Raw genomic sequence first — 27993 nt, 5'->3', positions numbered from 1 at the left:
GGCCTAGGCGAGGGAGACAGGGCAGTGGATCGAGAATAGGAAAGTGGAGGGAGATAGGGCAATCGATCGAGAATTGCATTGGGATGAATGATTGAATTTTTATGGTTGTGAATATTACCTCGTTTTGTCAGTTTTCGCGTGTTATTTGTTAGATTTTAGTTGTGTTTTGGTAAATATAAGTCCTAAACTCGCAAAATCATTCTTGAAATAAGTACCAATAATTTTTCAATGGTAAAGTGTAAAGAGGAAGAATTCAAAAAATCAAAAGTCGGGGAAACATTCGTTACTTAGTTGTTCGCATTGCTATATCCTTCTACGTAGACTTTAGGTTCTTAAAGTGCTCCGTACGGAGCCTCAGGAGACGCTTAGGGCCTCCGCGAGCTATTCGTTTACTCGGAAACTGTCCTCGACCCACTGCCCTATGTCCATATACTTACCTATCCTCGACCCACTGCCCGAACTCCCTGATCTTTCCTATCCTCGACCCACTGCCCTGTCTCCCTCAACCTTCCTATCCTCGACCCACCGCCCTATCTCCTTCAACCTTTCTCTTCTCGACCCACTGCCCTATCTGCCACAACTTACTTATCTTTGACCTACAGTGCTACACTATTCAGTACCTGACCTAACGGCGCTTTATTCACGACCCGATCACCACACTGAACTTTACTATCTTGCGACCAACTTCCATTGGTTATACTGGTCGTGTAGGCCAATGAGATGATTCATTTGTACGTCAACAAAACATGATTGACGGAATTCGTAAATGTAGGCTTGAATCTCAAATTGTAAACAATAACCATAATTGGCAGTTAAAAAATGTGTTACTAATTGGGCTACTGATGGTTTCTTGTTGAGAATGACAGTTTTCTAAATTTTAACAAGCCGTTTGATGCCCTTAATAATTGGCCATGTCGTGATTCTTGTGACAATATGATGCTGATCCGAAATAAGCAATAGTGCTCTGGTCCGTATAAAGTATTTTTTTTAACTTTTCATAGTAAAAGCGATGCCAAAGATTACGTACGAACTGCGTCTCTTGCAACTTCATTAAGTTGCAGATAATTTAAGCTCAATTTTGGGACTATACGCTGAATTAAAGGGCAAATTGAGATTCCAGCCTACATTAACGAATGCCGTCAATAATGTTTTGTCGACGTACGATTGAATCGGGTTGACTTTATATTATGTATATCTTCACTGACTCTAAAGTCTAAACCAGAGGTAGGCAAACTTTTGTCGTTCGCGGCCAAAAATAAAAGTTGCAAGTCATTGACGGGAGCACGTATATTTAGAAAGTTAAACCCTCTAGGTTTGTCATAAATACCTAAGATATCTCGGGCTCACAAGCAGAAAGCATCGCAAAACGCTATCACCGAGAAAGACACCCATATGTGGCAATGTGTTCTCAATGAATTGTATTGAAAGAAAACATGTGTAACAGTCATTGACAGATCCAATAAAACGTGTATCTACTATCTACGCGAAGCTACACGCGGCTATTTTACGAGTTGCTTAAACGTGTAAACTTGTATATCTGCTATAAACTACAGATCATTTTGGATAATTAGTACGCTGGGTAATGGAAAAGTCCCATAATATACAACTGTTTCAGAGGACCTTCGTCGAACCCATGGAATAGCTTCACCGAACCCCAGGGGTTCGATCGAACCCAAGTTAAGAAACACTGCTTTATACGCAAAAACCCTGCACTAAAACAGGAGGGGTCATTCTATTATTATTCATATTACAATGTATCAAATTTCATATTATCTACGCGATGATCTTAGTTTAAATAAATTCAACTGAATGTGACTTATGGATTGAAATTGATCAAGCTGGATCAGCCGTAAACGTGAATAACGTTACCGTAATATTTGTAAATACTGCAACTTTCGCATAGCACACGTTAGCAAAATCAAAGCGGAAGCCGTCAACAACAAGGAAGTAATACTAATAATAATAAATAAATCATACACAACAGTGAATGACTTTTTTCATCATGTTGTCCTCTTTGGTGATTTTCTTAAATAATTGATGTGTTTTTTTCTACAGTCTCCTTTATTCCCAGAACAGAGAAATCGCGTTTTGCACTGATATGATGGAGTTTGGAAGCAACATAAAAACAGATAATAGAAATAATATTCAACTGTTTTTCCGCTAATATACTCCTCATGTTTATTACATCTTTTACTTTACCAACAAATTGTCGCAAAAAATCATCTTCTATTACAAGTTCTTCTGAACTTTGCGTCTTCAGATGTTTGCATATTGAAGCCAGAGCATTTTTCACTCTGTCTCCAATTTTCATGTTCTTGTTGCGAATGTCTACCATTATTTTATTGTAGAGTGTCTCCCATGTTTTACTAACTACTGATAAAACGTTGGCCCAATCGTCTTTAATTTCTTCCGGTATTGCAACCACTGTCGAATAAAAAGTTGAAGATATATGTTGACATTTTATAACAAGCATAAAGCACGAAGTCTAAATCTAACCAATCAAAAAGTAGAGTTTTGGCATATAGCACGTTGATTAATATTGATAAATGTCTATTTCTCAAAAAAGAACTTATTCAGAACCTCCGATTTGACAAGGAAAAAAAATATACAAAATTGAAGCATATTATTCTGTACCTTCTTTCCGGTATATGCTGATAAATTTGGACGCTTCTTCATTTTCATGTAAAAGTGCTTCTTGTCCCTTATCAGCCATTTCGTTGAGTTGATATCTGTCCATCGTTTCTGTGCCTCCACCAGAAGTTTGGCTTTCTGTGACCATGGAGAATCGTTATTCCTACTTTCAACCATGAACAGCCGTTGTTCATGGCAACAAATTATAAGGATAAATATCGGTAGATAGGTTTGATTGGGAAATTCAATTCACTTGAGTATTACAAATACATTTTTTTGAGGATATTTCCGTCTTATTGATATATTTATAGTACAATAACTTACCCAGTTGAGTAGCTATGCCGCGAGCAGGTGGAGATCTGGAATATCAAGTACAAGAATCGTTACATAACCGACCTTGAATTACGCATCAATGTTACATCATATATGTTATAACTTTTGGGAAATCTGCATATAAGCTGATCAGTAGAGTATTAAATATGCTTTTTTTGCGTTAAAACAATACTTTTTTAATTCAAACTTTTTATACATCTGGTATTGTCCTAATCGAAATCCAGAATTCAAAATTAAAACGGCGAAGCTTTGGTGGAAAATACTAGGCAACTAGTAGAGTTTACAAACACCCGCATGAAATGCCTGTAATTTGAGTAATAAAAATAATAATATTTTAGGAGTGTTGAATCACTTACACGTGATTATGTATTATATCTCCATGATGATGATGGTATTCATTATTTATTGCACCAATGTGGAAAACATTGTTAATAACTCGTGGCTCTGCTGCCAGCCGCAGTTCTTCAGGTGGATTTGCTTCTGCCATGTCAGTATTGGAAGCTTCATGAGTATTGGAAGTCAGTATTGGAAGTCTTCGTCATCTTAATTTATGTGTAAAGATAAATATACAGTAAGAAAGAAGATTAAATTCGGAATTAATGCAGCTCTACTCGAAGCCCTCACTCGAGCCAATAGTGACAAATATATTATACATATTTAAATGGCTATGAATCCCAGGAAGACAAATGCGGCAATGGAGACTATATTGAAAAAAATTATGATATTCATTACATTCTTGTAAATATACGTCAACATGAAAACTAAAATAACGATACAAGATCTTTCTATTGTAAAGCAATGCTGATTGATATTCCACAATGTATGTTTCTGTACAAAAATTCATTTAACAGTATTGAATGACCTCAAAACAACTTTACCATAATTAGCTACTCAATTTCAGTCCTAACAACAAGAAGTTAGCAAAACAATTCAATCATCTAGCTGACGTTCAAAGCATATAATTCTATAAGTGCAATCCTTCAAAAAAAACAAAAAAAAAAAACTACAAAACTTGAACAACTGTAAAACTAAAACGAATTGACGATACAGTTTCATTTTGATAGAGTGAACTTCATAACTTCTTCCATAGGTTGGTTATTTGTCCTATACAAAATTGATATTAAATTACTGGCAAAGCTTCCTGTGCCGTGATTCTGTAAAAAGTGCAAAATTAACAGAATCGCCGCGCTCATAATGACATTTGATCTTATCTTCCACAATGCAATTTACTGAAGGACGCAAGTATTCAAATACAAGTTATATATATTTTTTATTTACGGTAGATCTATTGAGTTAAAATTGTGTAACTAGCACTTCACGTTCGATAGGTTGGTACATTCATTTATCTACTCGTGTTTCAACTTGTCTAAGGACAATAAATACCGTATATACAAAAAGCAAAACAAAATAAACCATCTTGTTGGATGATTAACATTTAGGCTATGAAGTATTTGTTGTATCTAAGCTTTTATTGGTAATATAGTAATATAATTAGGAGCCGAACAACGTACGATATAGCATAATATTAAATGAGATGGATATATTCATGTCATTCTCTACAGTCCATCCGTATCCGTTATAGAGGCCGGACTTTCCTAGTTGCTTGGAATTACATCTTTTCATTTAAATACGTGGTAACCAGGGGCGGACACTTTCCATAATTTTGGGGGGCGAACTTGGATCGCCTACCGAAAAAGACCGCGCCGTGTATTGTCACGTAACAATAACCTGTTGATGTCATTCTCCTAGCATACCTAGGCTGCTTTGCTTGGACACGGAACTTGCGCGTCACTGAACTAATTTCTTGAATATAAGCCCACGGCTTTTGCTAACAAACAGAAACGACAAATTGGAGGAGTCATATTGGGTTTCAATTCCTAGTTCTGCATAAAGCGCACTAACGCCGTTTCATAAAATCAGAAATGCAAAACAAGGTAAGCTATTGTGCGAATTTTTTCCTAAATTTTACCAAGGAATTATCATTTGATGATTTGACTAGTAGAATTTCCATTATTGCCGATTTATTAAATCATCATTTGAACTCGAAATAACATTCAGGATTCACACAATGACTTAGCAGGGTTTTTATTCATAATTTAATATGAAAACAAACAGGCACGAGTTCAGGAGCGCAGCCAGGATTTTCAAAAAAAAGGGGGGGGGGGGGTCAAAGTCGGAAATTCCCTTTGCCGTCTGTAACAGTCACCGCGATTATGCGCTCGTTAAAAGAGCCGCCTTTTTAAGCGTATAATGATTTTTCTGTCGCGTAGAATATTCAATCCATGTCAGCCACGAGATTTTAAAATGTCCCTATTTATTAATTTAATTGTGTGCAACGTAACTCGCGGTTGCGACTTCTTACGTCAAAATAAAAATATTCGTGAACTAAATACAACGTCGATTTGTGGACATAAAAATATGAAATAAGCTGCCAGATCGATTTAATTTTGATAGTATTTTTGCAATCTTCCGATATCGTTATCGCCGTTACAAAAATCTCGATATCTGATATAAAATCCCGTATAGTACAATATTACTTCATACAAAGAAAATAATTATAAAGTATACAAGTAAATCGAAAATACAAATTCACCGCTTCGAAATCCACGCCGAACAGTCGCCGCGATTACGCCACTTGTTAAAAGAGACGACTTTTCAACGAAAAATGATTTTTCACTTGTGCAAAGTAATCAATCAAAGACCGATACGGGCACATTTAAAATGTCTTGATTTATTAAATTAATTGTCTTCAATTAAAATTGCGGTTGCGTCGACAAAACAAGAGCCCCTCTAAAACACTATACGGCAGTCCGCGGACATAAAAATGTGTGGTAAACTGCCCGTTTATATATTGTTTTAATCCGTATTTTTGCTATTTTGCGAATTCGATAAATTTGAGATGTACTTGTAACACTGACTCCGCTCAATCGCAATGCTGCCACTCGGATTATTTTTAAAAATAAAACCTTTCGAAAAATCTGTATATTTTCTGTCAATTTTCACGAAGTAAAATTTATTTCAGTACAATAAAAATTAATCGAATATACTTTAATTATCTCATATATCATCACAAACCGGGAAAAAGTCGCGTACTCAACCTTGTTTAAAGTCAACACGAAAATTTTCGACGTCAACTTAAAAGTAATGGATAAAAAGTCAAATCCAGCCCACAATTAACTGTGTTTCGATAGTAACGAAATGTTTTTGAAGGCCAACCGGAAACCAACTATAATGTGTGCCGTAGGAACACGAAATTTTGCGATTTTCGATGCCTAGAAAAGCGTTTTTTAACTGTCGCGGGCCTCAACAAAACTTATATTGTTTACGGTTTTATTTTTAGTATTTTATATTGCCGCTTTTCAATCGAAAAATATAGATCTCGGATTTTACTCCTTCATTTGTCTTTAGAATCTCGCCGATGAACTTGCCGGGTTCATAATTCCGTGCTAGTACAAATATAAAATAATTATCATAGTCATCGTGTCACAAATTTGTAGAAAAGATGTGATTCAATGAGAATAAACGCCAACGTAACAGGTCACAATGATGAAAACAACCGGCGATTTTAGCAAAAGGCAATTGAACGCGTTATTGACGACTTTTTCAGTTTTTAAAAAAATTCCAAGGGGGGGGGGGGGATATCTTTTTCAGATAGTTTCTGTGGTCTGAAAAGTCGAATAAGCGTTTTGACATAGTAATTGCTTTGATATTTGCCGGCAAATTATACTGGGCCTTGCACGAAACCCAAAACGTGAAAAGATACGTCCAGCGGTGAAAATTGTTTAAATCTTTAAATCTATGCGATAATGAATAATTGTTGTAATGAAAGTTTGCCTCTTTCACTTCTCTCGCAAGTGCCAACAATAACACTATTGAAATATTTTGACAATAAGAAAACCATATTAAATTGTAATTAGTTGTGCAAAACCGTGGCGCGTGATCGGCGGTGCGTTTGAAGACGGAGTATTACCCGTGCGGGTGCGCATGTTTCACGAAAATGTAAGGTGCTCCGAAAGCGCGTTGGTCTACATTATTGTAAGAAAGCAGTTATAATATCGGTAACTAACAACCGTTTAATCGTGCTCGACTATCGCACTTTTCGAACATGATAATTTTGTAAGGCGGAAATAACATGTGTAAAATTTTTTTGCGAAATTATTGGGGGGCGACCGCTCCCCTTCGCACCCCCCCCCCCCCCCCCCCCGGGTGTCCGCACCTGGTGGTAACATGGACTGGAACATATGAGCTGTGTTCAGTGGCCAATAAAGTCATAAAAACGCCTGTCTGTGATATTGGAATAATCCAATTCATAGAAACGCACAGTTGAATATATTATAATAGCTACTACAAGTGCCTACTTCCGTCGCATATTTCAGCTAATCTCTTGATATTTAGGCTAATAATCCCGCTTGCTTAATTATTGTTGTATCCTGTGGGTTGCATAGATAACGATAATTTAAACATTTTATCTATTACACTCTAAAGTAATTAAATCGGTAAATCTGAATTTACATAAACGTCTATCTACGATTATTGAACTCATTGGAGGTGATGTCGCGCGTTAATAGACACAATTGTGAAAACTAAACCTACTAATGAGATAACAACAATGTTATGGGAATACGCAATATTTAGTGTGATAAAAAGTGCAAGTTATCGCGGCGATACACTTGAACAATCCGAGGTCACTACAGATAGCATCAGAATTCCTTTATGAAAGTATACCGCATGGTACATAAGGAATCTGACCAATACGTATTTCTCCAGGCACCAATATTGTACTATGTTCAACGTCGTTTCCCCCTATTCCAAGGTATGTTTTGTCCAGTAAACGAAACAAGGCCCTTTTTTGGTCCAGCAGATAGCAATAAAACAAACGGGGAAATATTACCAACAGCAAGCTTACAGAAAAACACAAAGCGAACCAGGTTTACGATTGATGCAATTCTCGACAACGAAAGGGAAGACGAAAAATATAATCCATCAAAACAAACAAAGTCAAGCGAATCGTCTGTCAACAATCCTAATACATCGGTTGATTTTGAAGTTATATCCAACTTTGATTAAGAGTCGTCAAACTCCAGCAGTTTCAGTGTTTATGAACCACATGAATCTTCCGATTCAACTTCAGGTAGATATCATTCCGTCTGTCATCTCTCAAAACGACAGAATGATTGGTGGCACTACAATTACCCCGATTTTAACAACATGACTTCAAGGAAGCATAGTGAATTATTGCATTCAACTCCAGAGCCAATGGCACAATATAAACAGTTTCATCCGGACATGAACGAGTCATTTACGCTTTCTCCTATTGCCCAGGACCTAAAAATCTATCATCGTGAGTAGATCACACACTAATGTGAAAAGAATCAGAACGGTTTTCACCAACAAACAGCTTGAAAAATTTGGGAAAGAATTTTCACAACAACGTTATTTGGTTGGTGATGATAGAACAGCACTGGCAAATAAATTGAAACTCGGGGAAGCTCAAATCAAGGTTTGGTTTCAAAACAGAAGAATAAAATTTGAAAAGCAGATGTGTACGGAATCGCCTGTTATTGTCGATGACAATTGAAAATTTTTCTTTATTTTTAAATTTTGTACTTTGAACAAGTTCCAATGATTTTCCAAAATTCTTATATCTCATTTTTTAAAAAAGCAACGTAAAATCAACTGAGCTCTAACAATTATTTTTATTCGATTGTAACGAAATTCGAATGCACTGCCATGTGGGGAAACCCATGTGAATATGCGCTGGAGTGGGGCACTGGGAAAAATAACGGGAATCGGAATCTATTAGAATTGAACTGTTCGGCTGGATGGTTGGCGGATCATACTGCGCAGTGTGCGTGACTTCAATTTCAGCTGAGAACAATTATGGGTTATATATTGCAGGAACGGGCATGTACAGACTGAAGTGAAAAACAGCCCGTCCACGCGATACGTTTTTATCTGCTTTCTCTTTTTCCGGTATGGATGTGAAATATCTCATCTTGAACATGGCTGTAATCGAAAGTCAATGCTGTTCCACTGCTAATTCATTCAGGCAGTCGTTTTGACTGGGGGAGATGAATGGTCACTGAAAATGAATATATATACTGATTCAGATAATTTTGTCAAACAAAATGATGTCAAATTACATGGCGAGACCAAATTGAGAGAGGCCTCACCTGCTTTATCTATAGATGGATTTGGCCTCATACCAGTGGTTCTTAACCTTCGTGAGTCTGTCGAACCCCTACTCTTTTCTGTAAGCTCCCGTCGAACCACACCGTACAAAGCGGTTAAAACCAGGAGCGCATTAGGAACTTTATAAAGGGGAAGCTATTCTATGGAAGGTTTTAGAATATTACCATTTTGGTGTGACTTTATATATACATTTAAATTGCCATTGTTGTATAACAATTGTGTATCCCGAATGAGAAGCATGTGTTTCTCGTTATATAGACCAGTGGTTCTCAACCGCCGGCAACGTTGCTACCGGCCCGCCAAATATTTTTCTAATATTAATATGTTAAAAGCAAATTGCAAAATACAAAGTATTGACGGCATTTCCGATATTTTCATGATTTTTTTCCGAACTCCTATTTATTCGTAGTACCGGTATTCGTCTAACAACCGAACTTGGTTAGAAGTCCTCTGCCCATTTCAAACCCTGAACAGCTGGATGTTTGTTAAGTCTATGGCCTCATAACGGCGGCTAACGTCATAACGGAGGAGTTTGATAGCACACAGTTAGGGTTTCGGTTATTATCAATTCTGAAAAAACGCCGATGAACTTGCCGGGAAAAAACATCCTGTTTTAAAATACATACTGTTGACATATTAAAAGTTTTTATTAAAAGGAGGTTGCAAAAACACATAAATTGAAAAGTGATCAAAAGTGTAGTTTAGAACAAGCCACAAGTAATATTCAATAATTCGGAATCGTTTGAAAAATATTACCATACGCTTACTGATTCCATCTACAGGGCTATCATATTAGTCCTAATTTTGCTTCGAATTGATATAATTTATGTATTTCAAAATTTAAAAAATCAGGTAAATATGTGAGTATGATGGCAGGATAAGTGGCGACGAATATGAAAAAAGAAACAAAATCGGAACGATGTGCAATAAAAGTTTTACAGCAGGAATTAAGTATGAATTTGAATATATCGCTGAGAAGCTTATAGCGCTTGAAATCAGTAGGACCGAAAAAGAGCTACACCATGAACGTCTGGGTTTTAGAAATGGGAACAATTTGATATGAGCCTATAGTGTTAACGATATCATAATCGTGGATTCGTGAGTAATGAATCTATTTTGTATTTGTATTACGCAGACCTTCAGGGTTCTTTTCTCGATGTCTTGGATATGTCGTGTTCCACGTGTCCCAGTTGCTCCTCGTGTCATACTTGTACCAATGTGATGAAAATTGGCGTATAAGTAAATTATACCTGATTGAACTATTGTTATTAATATTTATAAAAATATTTCGATACTGATATTCAGATAATATTTATTTCCTATTTGAATTGTAGGAGACAAACAGTATTAAATAGTATCTGCGAACTATGTTTACGGTGATCATTTTTCAGATTGACGAACAAGTATTCCAGAACATATTAAATTGATATATATATGTAGTGCCTCATTTTCCAAGCGGGACACGTGGGATACGTCCGACAAGTGGGACACTCCGGGCGGCAAATTGGACAAGTGGGGCACATGGGAAAAGTGGGACAATTTGAGCGAAAAATTGTGGCACGTTGTACAATTGGGAGGGGGGGGGGGGGGGGGGCAAATGAGACACATGCCACAGGTGAGACAACTGTGACGCAACATATTTAAGACGCCCTTCTTTGTTCTGCGACAATGGGTCATGCAGGTTTGGGTCTATACTGCGATCTTTGAAGTGACTGCGATGGGATTTTACTCGATCGTTGAGAATCTTCTATCTGGTTATGCTCTACATCAAAATATTGTTTTGCTCTTTATCTATATACACGGAGAAAAGCTCCGATTGAAAGAGAAATATAATTGTAATAATCGTACATAATTATAAAACGTGAATCAGAGTTTAGGATGGGACTCTGGGGCCTACGTGATGAAAAGTCGTTCGGTTCTGCGAGCATTTAGGTGACTGCGATCGATTTCTTCTGACTTTGCAGAGTACGTTGGTATAAAAATTTAAAAAATTACCTAAGAATTGTTCCGCTAAAAGGTAACAGTAAAACATTTTGTGGAATATCAGGTCCGTAGACTCGGAGTAATATGAAAGAATAAATGTAATAACTTTCCTTGTCGGCTGCTGCTGTTGACCAACCAAGTTTTGAAACATTGTGCCTCAATGCTTTCGCTCTGTTACGCTATCTATAAAATAGGCTATAGGTGAAGCCACACTTCATCGGTGAGTAAGAGGCTGCACCACAAATCACGTATTAGATTAATCATATTCATGACTTTTGCGAAATCGGTAATTGGGATTGACTGCGGTCACGGGAGCACAACCCCTAATCTGACAGCAATACTTCGTACAACGTCAATCCAATGATTCGTTCAGGTGAAGTCCTCATTTAAATTTACTTTTGTTGGTCAGATATTGGTTGGTCAAAAAAGACGTTCACTACTTTGATACTAATTTGTGATATCCCTCATCAATTTATGCGATGAATTGTTTTCACGACCCATATAAATCATTCAATTCGTCAACTATCTGTTTGACATACATATATTTTCGAGATAAAACGTTACTCAACTTGTGGTTTATTAATTTTGATATTTCTATGTTGTCGTTTCTCGTTTTCGTTTAATTTTATGGGCATTTTTTTTATTTATTTATTTCAAATCATAGTAAAATGTTTGAAAATAATATTCTTTCGGAAAATATACTGATGAGCGGTAGTTTATAAAACGATGAGAAGAATATATACGGATAATTCCGTGGGCATCGAGATCTTTGGGATCCATATTTCTTACTTTAACTTTTTCTTAATCTTCAATTTCAAGAGGTGCTAACTTCGGAATAAATTTTATTTTATTACTGAATTATATTTAGCCCCTTTTATTCTCCAAAGAACCTGAAACTTTACAACAGTACACATTGAAAATGTGCAGATATATACGAGTACATGGTAGAGGATTGTAAACAAAGCTAAGAAATCATGAAGTATTATTGGAAACGTCATTTCCTATCCCGTCGGATATCTATATGGAATGACTCACATCAGCCGATATGATTCTGGAAGTGTTGCTGGCGGAAGGTTGTATAAACTGCAAAATAATTAAGTTGAAATGCAGCCTATTTGTATTAGTGTATATAACTGTGCATGGCTATAGATGCCCATAGTCAATCAACCTCGTTCATTCATGACAAATGTGGTTTGACACCAAAGAAGAATGTGGACTGGTCGGAGGCAAGTTTTGTATTCAAGTCTTTGTGACCTGAAGAGTTAAGAAATTGAAATGAAAACTTTGTTTGAAGCAATATACTGTATTAAATATATAAGTTAAAAGGATGAAATACTTCGAAAAGAAAAGGCGAAATACAGAGTGACCTAAGAAACAAATCCCTTAAATTTCTTAGTTACTTCTTCGAAATTCGAGAAAATTTATCTAATTTTGTTTACAAAAATTTTTGCTGAAACCACTAATCATCTCAATCATCGACGTCGTTCAAATAATATTCAGCACTTCGCTAGCACCGTCACATAATGTTCCATATTCACCGTTCGATATTCGTTTCCTTGTTCGTCCGGAACATTTCGTACGCAAATGGCTACACATGCCGCGCACTGGGTGTGACATTCTCTGCAAGACTACCCGATGTGCCCCTGTAAACGATATTTTTGTTATTGACATGCCCAGGTAGCAGAAAGTGCGCTTCAGCATAAAACCAATGGACCAAGGCAATTTTGCGCAGCGTATACAGGTCTGTCTACAACATCACAAAGATAGTTTAGCTTATAGTATAAAAGGTATATATATATAAAGGTAAAAGATCCGACCCCTAATTTATTAATATGTTTGTATCAAGTATCAAGTATCAAGTTTACAGCTTTAGTATATATAATTCATCTTTTACATTTAGATTCATTTATGACTTGTATTAACCCTATTAAAAGAGGTTAAGCATTTAAAATAAGTACATTACTTTTGACTTACTCAGAAATATTATTCGGAAAGTAACAATTTTAACATTTATTTTGGGGCTCCGTGAATAATAGTCAACTTTTTCAAGGGCTCCGCAACACAAAAAGTTTGAGAACCCCTGGCTTATACAACACATTCTAGAATCTAGCTAGAGCAATGGTTCTCAACCTATTTTCTTGAAAAACTTCACGAAAAACATGAAATTTTTTCTGCGAAAATTGACACTTTCCTTTTATTAATAATTAGGTAAAAATTACCACCCTGTAACAAAAAGCAGCATCATCCATTGCTACTACCATCAAATTTAATTAACTTTATCAGCAACTCTAGCAATTTTTAATAGGTTGTGGCTCACCTCAAAATGTTCCTGTGGACCAGCTATGGCCGACTGGTTGAAAACCAGTGTTCTAGGGAGAGAACAACTTTTGTACAAAGCGTCTTAGACTACTGTAACGTTCTGGTATAATCATACACAAACAGAAGTCCAAGGGTAAACAATGTTTAAAATTAAACTTACTTCATTTGGGGCTCCCGAAGTATGCGAACCAAGATGGCGGACATCGGAATGTGATATGTCTACTAGGTTGTGATTAGGCCATCATTTTAGGCATAAATACTACGGGAGGCTCTTGGCTAGTCTTCGAACTGATAATGGGACTAAAATAAGGAAAATTGGAAAAATTTTATGGCCTAACCCTAACCTGTTACCCATGTTACGTTCCGATGTCCGCCATCTTGGTTCGCATACTTCGGGAGCACTCTTCATTTTTGTACAAGTGTGTGTTCTCGTTGCAATATGGTGCTGCAATGCGTGCTCAATCTCACAATGATTGAAACTATGGGAATTTGATAATTCTGGGTGATGACAAAAATATATTTTAATTGATATCCGATAATATTTAACTTTGTTTTAATAGATTTCATCGTCAGATTGGTATCTTTCGTATCTTTAGGGCACAAAAGCATATCGATTGTGCAGATAAATAAATTTTGGGTGTACCCTGCGAAGCACATTAATTAAGTGAATTTCACCTGCTATTTCTTTTTGAGTAGATAATGAGAAACACTGTTTTAGAAAGCTTAATATAAAATGAATCTAAAGCAGCTTCATAATTGTATTTTGACAAGCAGTCTATTACACGTTATTTATAGTTTCGAACATATATCTGAGCCTAAACTCTAAAGAATTCGTGGTCGCACTTTTCAAAACCAAGGAAACAACACATATCGAGGAATTCGTGAGTTATCAGTTGTTAAACACTACCCGATTTATTATTGTAAATTGGAACTATTTCTATAAATACAGAAGACGCAGATCATAGAGAAGCCGACTCTCGAGTTTCTTCTCACGTCCATGACACAGCAGTTGCGCAGGAAGGTTTTGTGTTATTTTCAAAAGGAATCCATCAGGATTTCACGGCGATTAAGTTTTACAAATCTATAGTTATCATGAGGCATTTCAAATAAGTACACAAATTATATACATGTTCGAAAGCAGCATCCAGGGGTAGCTGAAGAATGAGCTTTTTTCGTGAATACAGCCTTGCGTGTAAATAAGTATGTGAAAATGTGATATTGGGCCAACGGACGGGAAACTAGAATATTCGATTCATTGAAAAAGTAACTATGCACTAGAATCCATTTTTAGCAAAAAGCAATATCTGATATCTAATACACCAAGCAACTCATTAGATAACGAAGGCAGTTTTAAAAAATAACATTTTATAATCTGATTGATTCAATATTTCTATATAGTGTGACTTCGACTGTGATCACTATGGTCGTAACACAACCGTTTGTATAATCCATGTGTGTACGTTTACAGATGAATCTGGTGAATCTTGAATGGTGACACGGAGATCCTTGTTGCAACCGACTATTCAACATACATCGTTTGTATTGATTGTAATGGAAATGGCAAGAAACGAATTAGCTTTTTATTCATACACAACCGTAAGTTTATGAAAACGAGTAAAGCATCTTATTTGTAAATTAACTGTTTCAAGTTACAGCAAATGCGTTAACTGAAATCGAGGTATAACTTTGAAATGTGATTTTGAGTATTGTGCTGCCAAGGAAATCAGACAAGCACAAGAGAACAGCTGCCATGATCATATATTGTTACGTAAAATGGCATCGTACTCATTGTTGATTATTTCATACAAATATCAAACATGTCTTATTTTAAATTACAATGTCAATAAAAACATAGTTAATATCTTGCAGGGATTCAGTGGATCGAATTGTATACACCAACACCATATCCATCAGCAAAAGACCTTCTTGACATTAAGAATGCTTTGATTGATTTAAAGGCCATTTCACCTCTAAATAATTCTCAATGCTCAGATGTTATGGGTGCTTTCGACATCTCAACAAGATAATGCAACGACGCAAATATTATATTATCTGACGGTTATTAGGACTTATAATTATCTACTCATTTTATTATAGAATAATGTGTCAAATAAATATTCAACGTAGTCTAAAGAACTATGCTTTCGACAGGCCTGGGAAGCATTATTTTTATCGTTTGTATAATCTGATGTGATCGCTTAATTGTGGAAGTGGAAATAAGTTGAGAGCCAACAAACGAAAGTCGAGAACTCGGGAGAAATAACAAAATTCGTCGCAATACCACAGGTACGCTAATTATTTCTTTACATATTATCAGTGATTCGCTGTATCACAATTCGAAACATATTGAACATAATTGCTTTTGGGTCACCGATTTTAATGCTCGTTCGATATACCTTGTTTAGAATAGCCTACTTTCCATATTTCAAAGAATTTAATTCTATTCAATTATCTAGGAATTTTGGATTACATAAAGTCGATGAAGTTTCCAAATAATGAATTTTTAAGGGACACTGAGGGAAAATTGTGCGAGATGAACTAGAAAGTGCTTTACTATATGTAAACAGCAATGTTCTAGGTGAAGTATAGGGTCCCATAATAATCAGGACTAAATTTGAAAAAATGAATAAATTTAATAAAGTTGCTCTGGCTGCTGCTGTTGACCATCTAGGTTAGGGTGGTCCAACCCGTGGCCCGCCGAAAGTTTTCGAGTGGCCCGCGCGGTATTATACGAATCCCAATGTCTTTCACAAATCTGAGCCCTTATTGGAACCGCTAATGAAAAAAATGTCGTTCAAACGCGCGAGAAGCATCACCTAGCTATCTAAAGCTTCTTTTATGTCCATTTATGGCTGTTATTGCCAGTGACACATGTTTGAATTTATTTTTATCGTCTGTCATGTATTTCAATCTGTTTTTCTCTTTTTTTTCTGTAAAGCTAGGAAAGGCAGTTTTATGACCTCAATATTTGACAGCATTTACTTCTACGAGCAATTTTTTTCACGGATGAGCCAAGTAAAATCCCCCGTGAGACACTGGGTGAGTTACTAATCGTCCTAAGCGTTAGGAATACGCTCGCCATCGCATCTCTGATTACTCTGTATGAGTTTGCAGGTTCGAATCCCATGCGGGGATAGTTATGTGCGAGAGGATTGCTGGAATCTTCGCCGCCGTAGGGTGATTCACGTAATCGCTGATCGGATACGCCTTCCTCCAGTAGGGTTTTGTTTTTTATCAATTCTAAAAAAAAACATCATGTTTTATAACAATTTTTTTCATTATTCTTTGTACTTTCATTGAATTACCCCCTGCATCGCCGCTACACTACGTCAAAACGTTGCGGTCGAACAGCTGCATACGCTGCCGAAATTATAATTTCAAAAATGTAAGTAAAAATTCTTGTTTTGACTTTTATTTTTATTGCGTACATTCATCGCCACGGTGGTATCTAAACTAAAGTCATAAGATTTTACCCGGAATGTTCATCCGAGATACCAGAGAGACATTTTGAGACGAAAAATCATGAAAATTAGCTCACGAGCCTACTACAAAATTGATTTAGGGAAAGGCAGCCTTCGGCAAAGCGAGTGCATTACGATAATGAAGAATAAACTTACATCGGCGGCAATCTACTGATTTAAACGATGAGACGCACTAGACTAGGGCCCAGGGCTAATCAACTATTTTTACCGAAGGTCCGCATACAAAACTTCAAAAATATTTTGGACTTTCCAGAAATTATATTTCGGCATCTTTAAACACGCTATTCCTCGGCCAACCAATGATTATTAGCTAATCAGAATTGTTTGTTATGGCGTTATAGTTTTTTTCATATATATTTTTAAATCTATAAAAGTTTTATAAATAAAATTTTAAGAGTGGGGCTAATGATTCAGAATGAAGAATTATGCGCGGTCCGAATCGAATACTCAGGAGGGCCGGATTCGGACCGCGGTCCGCCAGTTGAGTAGCCCTGGCCTAGGCTATGCTAATTGTAAGAGTCCTCTGATGCAAAGACGCTACAACTAATCTGTTATAACGCCATAATAAGGATTTCGAGTTTATGTATTGACATTTTCCTCATAAAATAAAGGTATTATTACGGTTAATTAATCCTGTTCGGTTAATTTATGCTTTGCATACTTTGTTCTTAAGGTTGAAGTGAGTCTTCAAAATTTTACAAACTGAAATCACATTTCAATTTTCGCAAGGTGGTTTCGTCGCAGGGTCGCTCACGTAATACCTTATCGATTACGTCTTACTGCGCCAACCACGTTTGCGGTCGCACTGAACTAAAGCTTGAGAAGGTGTGTATGAGCCGTTATCGATATTTGCGCCGTTTCGAAGAATTTATTGAAAATAAGAAGCGCTTGGCAAGTTTTTACATCCATTTTCCTTCAACCTATTTAATACAAAAAAATCAAATAGTACAGTCATTTTGAACAAAACAGGCAAGAAAAAATTGATTTAAAACAATTGTTTTAAAACCATTATCTTTGAACAAATCCCAATAATCCACCATCAAGTCCATGGTACCGAAGACAAATAACTAACTAATCCCATACCCGACATGAAATGGTAACCGGACGAGAGGCCGTGGTTCGTCATATGGTTTATGCTTATTTTAAAACACAGTGTTAATATTGACATAGTCAACATCTCGCAGAGATTCAGTGGATCGAAGTGTACACCCAACCCCATACCTCTCGGCAAAATATCTTTATGGCATTAGGAATACTTTGATTGATTTGAACGTGACATCGACTCAATGCTAAATGATTCTCAATGCTCAGATGTTATGAGTGCTTCCGACTTCTCAACGAAATAATGCAACGACGCAAATATTACATTATCTGACGGTTCTTAGGACTAATTATCTACTCATTTTAATATAGAACAATGTAGCAAATAAATATTCAGACATAGGCTATATTAGAATGTTTCTTTTAGAATAGTAACGTAGATTTCGGCAGGCCTGGAACGCATTGTTTTTAACTTTTGTATAATCTGATGCGATCGCTTCATTGTGGAAGTGGGAATAATTGAAAGCCATCAAATGAAAGTCGAGCACTCGGACGAAGTAACAAAATTTGTCGCAATGCCGCAGGATCGCTTATTAATGCTTTACATATTATCAGGGATTTGTTATATCACAATCCAAAACATATCTTTGTTTAAAATACTTTTCATATTTACGGAAAAATATTTTTCAAGAATTTGATTCTATTTACTTATCGATGACTTTTGGTTTACGAAAGATCGGCTAAGTTTCCAGGAAATGAGGGGATTTTGAGGAACACTGATGAAAAGTGTGCGAAATGAACTAGAAAGTGTCCTACTATAAGTAAACAGCAAAGTTCTAGGTTAAATATCGGGTCCTGTAAGAACCAAGAACAAATTGAAGAAATGGATTTATTTAAAAAAGTTGCCTTGACTGCTGCTGTTGTTAACCATCGAAGTTTTAAGCCAACGTGCCTCAACACTTCATTGGTGAGAAAAATGACGCATCTCGAAACAAGTTTGAGACCTGTCATATTTACAACTCTTGATATTGGACATGAATACTCCATACAGCGGCAATTAAGTGAATAGCAAGTAATGCTCTAATGTCCAATCATCGTTCTATTTGGCTTAAAAAGGGCCCTTCACCCCTTTGATTATAATCTGAACCAGACCTTGTAATGTCTTTCATCAAATTATGCGAGGAATTGTTTTCACGACCCAAATATATATACAAGTTTTAATATTTTGTCCACAATATATTTTACATACAAAGATGTCTGACATGAAACGTTACTAAACTTGAGATATATGAACATTGACAGCTTTTATCCCGAACGTTATTGACATCGTTATGAATTAATTTAGTCCGAAGTAATGAGTAAATATATATATTATGGTTAAAATAAAATTAGCTTCGGGAATGAAACAAAATTTTTCTCCTTCGTGACTGAGTTTTCTTTTAAATTTTATTCGTGCCAATTGTATACCGTCATAATATTGAAAACTTGCTGCGTGTTATCGTTGTTTTTATTTCATTTTATAAGCATTACGCTTTTTTTTATTCATACAAAGCATATTGAAATATCTAGAATAATATTCTTTCAGTTGTGATTTTGAAACCTAGTATTGTAAAGTAGGACCTCGAAGCAATATATCTTGGGAAAACCCGAAAATATAATTGCAATTAAGATTCGTGGTACGATTCAGCGGGTTCGTGCGAGCTCGTTATTGGAATGAAAGCGTTCTTGTTTTAGACGCTAAACAAATGCAACACCGTAGTTAACGATTACGATTATATTTGGCGTTCCGTAGAACCTGTTGATGGTGGGGCGGTACGAGAGAAAACCCAATTTTAAATTTTTGAACCCAGCACTGATTAAGATTTAATAATATTTCAACTTCTTTTACAGAATTTCTTTCTTAGTGGTATTTTTCATCTAAATCTTTAGATGAAATATTTTCGGAGGTTGTTAATTGTCAAGTAATAAAAATAGTACAAATGATTCCATAGGTGCTGTAAAGTTTCATTTGAAAAATTACTGTTGTTCGGGGTTAGTCACCGTGAAAATAGATTTTTTAGTTTGAAGGACATTTAATCATCTCATTTCCGTGGCCGGCACATGCTTTTGCTCAGTTCCAGGAACAGATCAAATGTGCTATAAATAAATTTGAGTGTGCTTATAACCAATATTGCAGGGGAAGATGGGGCACGTTGGGACATCGGGCACAGTGGAAAATCAGCTCTCGTACTGATACTATATCCGCAATCCTGTCCGCGGTTCGATGTTTCAATCCGCCTTTCGGTGAGTTACAACGTCCCCGCGAACGGACAATGGACGGGTAGAGCGGCGCAAGCTATGAGGTGAAATTGGTTTAGGTAGGTTGAAACTAAAATTTCACCGTTCCAGTTTTTTTTTTCTACTTTAGCCTTTTAACATGACAAACCACCGTCTGGTATTTTTCAGCTTTAGTCCACTGTAAAATATTCATAACGTTGGCGAGTGGATGAGCCTTCCGAATTTCGCCGAGGGATGGTCTGAAAATATTTGCTTCCTATGGGGAACAATGGACCGGGGTTCAGTGGGACATGTCCTACAGGGCACAATTCGAGAGTGTTTGATACAATAAGTGCTCAGAAACCTAGAGATGCCGTATATTTTGTGTAAGATTATGGTTTCTTTTGACCCATGGCCCAATATGGAATATATTCGAGAATCAATAATATTTCCAGATTTAGATTCGAGGAAGGAAATATTCAAATTTGTTTGCAAAATTTTTTGTCAAAATATCTGAACTATTTCAGAACATTTATTTCAAAAATATTAAATCTTCAAATTTGAAGTCTCCCTGTTCTTTAGAGTTTAGACGATTATGCTGATTAATTGCTCATTTTCAAAGGCATACTTCGTTGAATTTGACAGACTGACCCATTGTGCCCCAAGGTCTGTCCGAATGTGCCCCACAGGTGGGTACAGTGGGACACTTGATAGACGTTTTCCAAAGCAATTTGGTAGTAAGATGTGTGTCGCAAAGGAATTTCTTAGTCACTGAATAAAAACTACATTTACCCACTATGCATTAGTCCCGCCAACTTAACTTTTTATCACCAGGTGTACTCAAACAAAACGTTGTAGCTCATGATTAACTTTAATATCAAGTCTCTCATCAACAAGTTCCAGTCAGTAATTTGCTTAATTTGTTACACAAAATATCGAATTAAAATAAACTCAAAATGGACAAAGACCAAGAAGAGCCGGAACTCAGGCACAATGGAGAGTAAATTGCCTTTCTCCTCAACTTGTTGTTATTCAGTGATAATGCATCTATCGATCCAAACTTTTCGACAACTAGTTTTGCATTGTATTTCGCAAACTCGAGTCGAGTCCGTATACTGTCACCAAATCTGTGGGCGCTTTGTCTATGATTCATGTTTTTTGAAGAGAAATGATAACAGTTCGATGATTGAAATCTATCCATCTTGGTTTTTCTCAAATACCGATGGGCCGATTGTGGAGTGCCTTTTATTCATTTTCAAAAATAGCACATTGCTTGCTTGTACGTATTGTGCTATAAAATTTAATCTATTACCTAATCGATTCCCCTACTAGTTTGGATCCGTTTTATGCTAGCCATCCGTTATAACCCGTTGCATATTCATTTATATATATAGGTGAGGTTTAGAACATCAATAGTTTCTTAGATATTTTTACCGTTGCGTTCGAACAGCTGCATACGCTGCCGAAATTTTAATTTCAAAAATGTAAGTAAAAATTCTTGTTTTGACTTTTATTTTTATTGCGTACATTCATCGCCACGGTGGTATCTAAACTAAAGTCATAAGATTTTACCCGGAATGTTCATCCGAGATACCAGAGAGACATTTTGAGACGAAAAATCATGAAAATTAGCTCACGAGCCTACTACAAAATTGATTTAGGGAAAGGCAGCAGCCTTCGGCAAAGCGAGTGCGTTACGATAATGAAAAATAAACTTACATCGGCGGCAATCTACTGATTTAAACGATGAGAAGCACTAGCCTAGGGCCCAGGGCTACTCAACTATTTTACCGAAGGTCCGCATACAAAACTTAAAAAATATTTTGGACTTTCCAGAAATTATATTTCGGCATCTTTAAACACGCTATTCCTCGGCCAACCAATGATTATTAGCCAATCAAAATTGTTTGTTATGGCGGTATAGTTCTTTTCATATATATTTTTAAATCTATAAAAGTTTTATAAATAAAATTTTAAGAGTGGGGCTAATGATTCAGAATGAAGAATTATGCGCGGTAAGATGTGTGTCGCAAAGGAATTTCTTAGTCACTGAATAAAAACTACATTTACCCACTATGCATTAGTCCCGCCAACTTAACTTTTTATCACCAGGTGTACCCAAACAAAACGTTGTAGCTCATGATTAACTTTAATATCAAGTCTCTCATCAACAAGTTCCAGTCAGTAATTTGCTTAATTTGTTACACAAAATATCGAGTTAAAATAAACTCAAAATGGACAAAGACCAAGAAGAGCCGGAACTCAGGCACAATGAAGAGTAAATTGCCTTTCCCCTCAACTTGTTGTTATTCAGTGATAATGCATCTATCGATCCAAACTTTTCGACAACTAGTTTTGCATTGTATTTCGCAAATTCGAGTCGAGTCCGTATACTGTCACCAAATCTGTGGGCGCTTTGTCTATGATTCATGTTTTTTGAAGAGAAATGATAACAGTTCGATGATTGAAATCTATCCATCTTGGTTTTTCTCAAATACCGATGGGCCGATTGTGGAGTGCCTTTTATTCATTTTCAAAAATAGCACATTGCTTGCCTGTACGTATTGTGCTATAAAATTTAATCTATTACCTAATCGATTCCCCTACTAGTTTGGATCCGTTTTATGCTAGCCATCCGTTATAACCCGTTGCATATTCATTTATATATAGATGAAGTTTAGAACATCAATAGTTTCTTAGATATTTTTACCAGTGTATGAACAATTGTTACATTGATGACAAAATAAGTTTAATGACCACACAAGGGATGATAATCTGTAATATCTTTCAAATTTTGAACAAACATACTTATTCATATTAAATCAGGAGAAATTTTAGGCGTTTCTGGATATTGAGATGTGACGTTAAAACAAAGTAAGGCCAGATATATTCGAATAAGAGAAAATGGTTTGCGAAACATCTAACCTTCCATATAATTCCGTTTGGTATCCATGTCTTTCAGTTGCGTTTCGTTCTTCATATATAGCAGAAGGAAATGAAAAGTTTTGACTTTCGGATTCCGGTTCTTCTTTGAACGACATATTTTGTCTTTGAAGTTGTCTTTTTCTAACGCTTCCGGTTTTTGAATGTATACTACCATCACGATTGGAGACCACATGGGTTTGTTGTTGTATAGATGTTATAGATTCCATTTTAACACATTATAGTAATTAGACGTATTGATGTACAGCCTAATTCTAAACTGCTCTCTGTGTCCTAAAGTACCACTAAGAACGGGTATATAAATGAACATCTTTCATCACTCAATGCTGTATGCATCAGATGAATGCTTGGCCAAATTTAACTTTCGACCGATATATTTTGAAACAATATGAGCTAAGAGGTCATTGATGACACAATTTTTTTTATATAACCACGAATTTCCCTATAATTTGCATTTACGTAGTTTTTAAATTATAGGTGAATTTCGATAAGCAAAATATATAAAGTTACTACAAATTTTATCCAATGAAACAATATTCTTTGTTTTATTCGCGAACTTTTCAAAGGTATTTGCTATTATACTGTATATATACTACGTTGTCGAGTTTAAGACAATGTTAGGTAGTCATAACATAAGGTGATTATTAGTCACTACTCAGCTGCATTCAAAAGGCGGTAGACATAAACGGTAAAGTGTTGAAGGTACCGATTAGGTATTTTTCATATATTAGTACTCTAGATATAAACTCTGCATAAGTAACAATTTAATTAGTATATATGTATAATCCAAAACATATTTAAACTTCACCTGCTGTGTACCAGTATATCATAATCTTAATTGTCCAATAAAACACATAAAGACACAGATCTTTGAAAAAGTATAGCTTTTAATAGACTAATACTCAAAAATCTGAATTTGGGTAAATTGAAATTGGTTTAAAAAATCAAAATTAAATTCCGATTCCGAATCAGACAATAAAATTATTTGTAATAAGCGAAATAACTGAAATAACAAATTTACTCGAACGGTGTGTATTTGTCAGCAGAACCTTCTATCTCTAACTTAAACTCATTTATAAACCAATAGGTTTGTTTGTTTATTCATCATATTCTTTCAAGATAAACTCAATCTACGCATTGACCTGGAATGTCTTATGCGACTTATAACTTCGTACCTGTTCTCACTTCCTCATGCACTTCAAAACAATTTCTTTGGATTATCTTATAACCTAAATGAATTTCTGCAACAACAAACGTTTTATTTCGACATTCCGGCACGGCTTATTTTATATTCACTAAAGACTCGCAACAATCCTTTAATCGCTCGGTTTCTACCTTTTCATATGGTTTCGACCTCGCAACCAAATGGCTTTACATTCAATAACTCAAACCTATAGACAGTGTTTTGATATGTAAGGCCGATGAAAATACTTGTTTTTTAAACTCCAAGCAATTGCAGGTTTCTTACTTTGTTAGTCATAACAATTTGTCTATGACATGAATGGTAAGGTGATCACGAGCAGAGGTAAAATAAATTTAGCATGGTTTACGTTATTCGTGCATCAAAACCTGTATACTCCACGCTTGGTAAATAGTAAAAAGATATTTCCTATAGGAAAGTTGATTAAGACGTGGGTTCCTTCGTGTTGTAATCAAATTGTTACAGGCTCATATTTAAATTTACTTTCCGGTCGTTGCTAATATACATAAACCGACAACACAGTTGCTAATGCATCATATTTACAGTTTTGAAGTCAAAAAGTTATAGTAGGAAATGCAGAATCACCGCAAGCACAATTACCTAACCAATGTATACCGAATGGTCATTTCGCGGTGATCCTGTCCATTATGGGAAAGTCATGAATATGTATATATATATTTTTTAAATTTTGCTTTGACTTTGTTGTGCGCGTTTGCCTGCATGGATGGCTACTAAAAAACGATTTGATTGATTGATTGAATTATTCGTGATTATTTTAAGTTACAGTTTTTAATCGCGATGATTTCGATAATTTAGGTCAATTTTAAGACGCAAAGAAATTTCAAAATACCGTAATACACGCATTTATTAACAGGTTCTGTGGTATTAACCATCCATGAGAACATGTAACCTATTTTAAAGGATTCAAATCCCGTTTACTAAGACCATTCAGAAAAATGTAAAATGCCATAAAGGTCCTAGAATAGATCCTCGGCTCTAGCTCCCTGAAGGCAACACGGCTTTCGCCACCAACTCAATCAATGTATGTCGCTGGAACAATCATATATATATGACTTACCATATTCCTTGTCCACGGTGTTAGTAATCAAGCAGTAGACTGCGTTTGAGTAGAGTTGTAGCTCATTATACGTTAACCGGAGAAAAATATCACTGGGCAACTGTATTTTACTAAGTAGCCTATGTGTTTTAGATAACGAAGAAATGTTGTCTTTCAATCGTGGGTTTACATTATTAAAATAGTGTATTTACCAATCAAAATCATATTAGAATTAAATGAATATATCGATTTAGATGCTGTATTTTTTTTATAAAAAAAAACAGTCCTCGCGAGCCAAAGCGATCAAAATATCGCGAGTTTACTTACTTTAAATTTAATAAACAACCAGAGTTTACCGTTCTAATCAGACTATTATTATGTTGCATGGGTGGCGTTCTTGTAAAGAAGATATATAAAGCCTTCAGTTATTTTAAAGTTAATTCCCGAGAATTACCGTTGTTTTTTGCGCATCTCGCGTTTATTGTCGCTTTAAATTATATTCTTTCGTGACAGATATTACTTGAAATCAAACCAGACACTGTGTGATGGGCAAGGAAATACATTTCCGCCGTGTTCTCTTATCTCACCTTTCTTGCGACACTTATTTTATTACGAATTGTTATATTGAGTTATTTAAAAACTTGCAGCGTGAGCAAGCTTAGTGACATCGTCAAATACCAACCAAGTCAGTCTAAGTTGGTATTTCGGGACCTACCTAAAAAAAAACTGGATTACGCGGCGTTAAGTCGGCTCTGCGTTTCGTCACTACTGTCACATGGCTGACGCTTGTAAACAGAAGAGTGTTTTTACTAAAATAAAGGCACAAAGCGTTAGAAAAAGGTTTGAATTTTGGGATCTCAACCCCCAGTTGGAATATCTAGAAAAAAACTCAAAACGTTCCTTCATTAGATACAAATATATGCTAAAATTGTTCTGTGAGCCGCACGGAATGTATCAGCATGACAGAGTTTGAACCACCCTGGTCTACCTTATCAAAAAACTCCCGACTTTGCTGACCACTATATCGTTGAAATGCGATAGTGGAACCGCCACATAGTGTAAATAGTTCATTGGTCCAATTGTTGAAGAGAATAAAAATTTTTACAAAACAAAAATGCATCAACAAGGTGAATACTAGAAACGAAAAAACAACAACAATTTAAGAAAACGACTCATAGGCCATTTCGTGTCCAATAAATAAGTTTCAGTGTTTATTTTTAGTAAAGAAGGTTAATATGATACTTGAAGACAAAAAATAAGCGAATATTTTGAAGTTTTAGTCGTTTGGTGAACTCGTAATATTTTAATAAATACCGATAAACTATAAAAAATTATGCTCTAAAATTTTTGTGGTGCCCCTCTTTGCTTGGTGCCCCAAGCACATGCTTATATTGTTTGTTGATTAATCCGGCGCTGCTTAGAGGTAATGTCACATTCAAATCATGTGAAGTATTTCTGGCGCCAAGAAGATCTTCCGCTGTTGGATATATGATGTTGGTGTATACACTCCGATTCATCGAATACCTGAAAAATTTGAGACTATTGGTCTCAGTGTGAATATTGGTATGAACTAATCACGGCGCCACGGTTTCAGTTTTGAGACCTTATTTTACACACTTTGGAGTTATTTCATTTTATATGATTATGGCGTCATTTATTTTGTGCTGAAGAAGTACTATAGTTTTATTTTATTTAATGCGCTTGATGTTTCCTGACGCGGTTACTTAATAAATAAGATCTTCGCCCAAGTTCCTAAACTTGCGATTGTATGCAAAGTAAAAGTTAATTTGTTTTCTGCACTTGTTACACTTCAAAATTTACCTTCAAATTTATTACAATCAACAGTCAGGATAAATGTTGAATAATCTGATGCAAACACGATCTTCGTGTTGCCATTTTCATAGGACTCAGCTGTGATAATAAACACATAAATCAAACAAATGTTTGTGTTACAAGTGGTCACAGTCGAAAGTAATTGTTTACTTACAGTATACAAATATTGAAGGGATTACATCATAAACAAGAGAGCTATGCTCAAATATATAGACACGTTACGCTGAAATTCACTGTGGTACGGCACGGTAACTTACCAGCAGGCTTGACCACGGAACCTGTTCGTTGATCAAGTGATCGATATATGTTTGCGGAATCGCCACATGGTGGCAAAGTCTGATGACGTCATAGCTCAAAATAAAAATGAATCTCATAAAGCTCACAGGAATATTTGAAATTAATAAAAGTGATAGCCTTCTAGAAAAAAATTCCATCTTTAACTACTGAAAATTTCAAAGCAATCGGTCCAGTAATCAAAGAGAAAAGCGACTTTTTAAAAACGTATCAAAGAACAAGAACAGGAACAATAAGCACAACGACTATATTGCGGAAACTGGCTGTATTCCAATCACAATGTTTGGTTGCATTAAAAAGTACTCCTATTATAGCGTTACAAACCCAGTGTAACGAACTGTCTTTACATATTATACATTATAGAAAATGTCTACATTACAAATGCAGCATGATTCCTCATGACAGCGAAATTACAGCACAATTATTTA

The 27993-nt window shown here is 35.7% G+C and overlaps 1 protein-coding gene across 1 annotated transcript; it reads right to left on the bottom strand.

Annotated features, from left to right (window-relative positions):
* Nucleotides 1-1467: 1467 nt before the first annotated feature.
* LOC144430726 (uncharacterized) lies at nt 1468-23643 on the bottom strand. The gene is made up of 5 exons (XM_078118772.1): nt 23163-23643; nt 3321-3506; nt 2956-2990; nt 2635-2769; nt 1468-2424 (listed from the first exon to the last, which is right to left on the bottom strand). The coding sequence occupies exons 2-5, from the start codon at nt 3449-3451 to the stop codon at nt 2027-2029; spliced, it is 699 nt and encodes a 232-aa protein (XP_077974898.1). The 5' UTR covers nt 3452-3506; nt 23163-23643; the 3' UTR covers nt 1468-2026.
* Between the last annotated feature and the right edge of the window lie 4350 nt (nt 23644-27993).

The sequence above is a fragment of the Styela clava genome, chromosome 12, assembly GCF_964204865.1.
Source record: "Styela clava chromosome 12, kaStyClav1.hap1.2, whole genome shotgun sequence".
In the NCBI taxonomy this organism is placed as follows: Eukaryota; Metazoa; Chordata; class Ascidiacea; order Stolidobranchia; family Styelidae; genus Styela; species Styela clava.
This window is presented reverse-complemented; position numbering and strand designations above follow the sequence as displayed.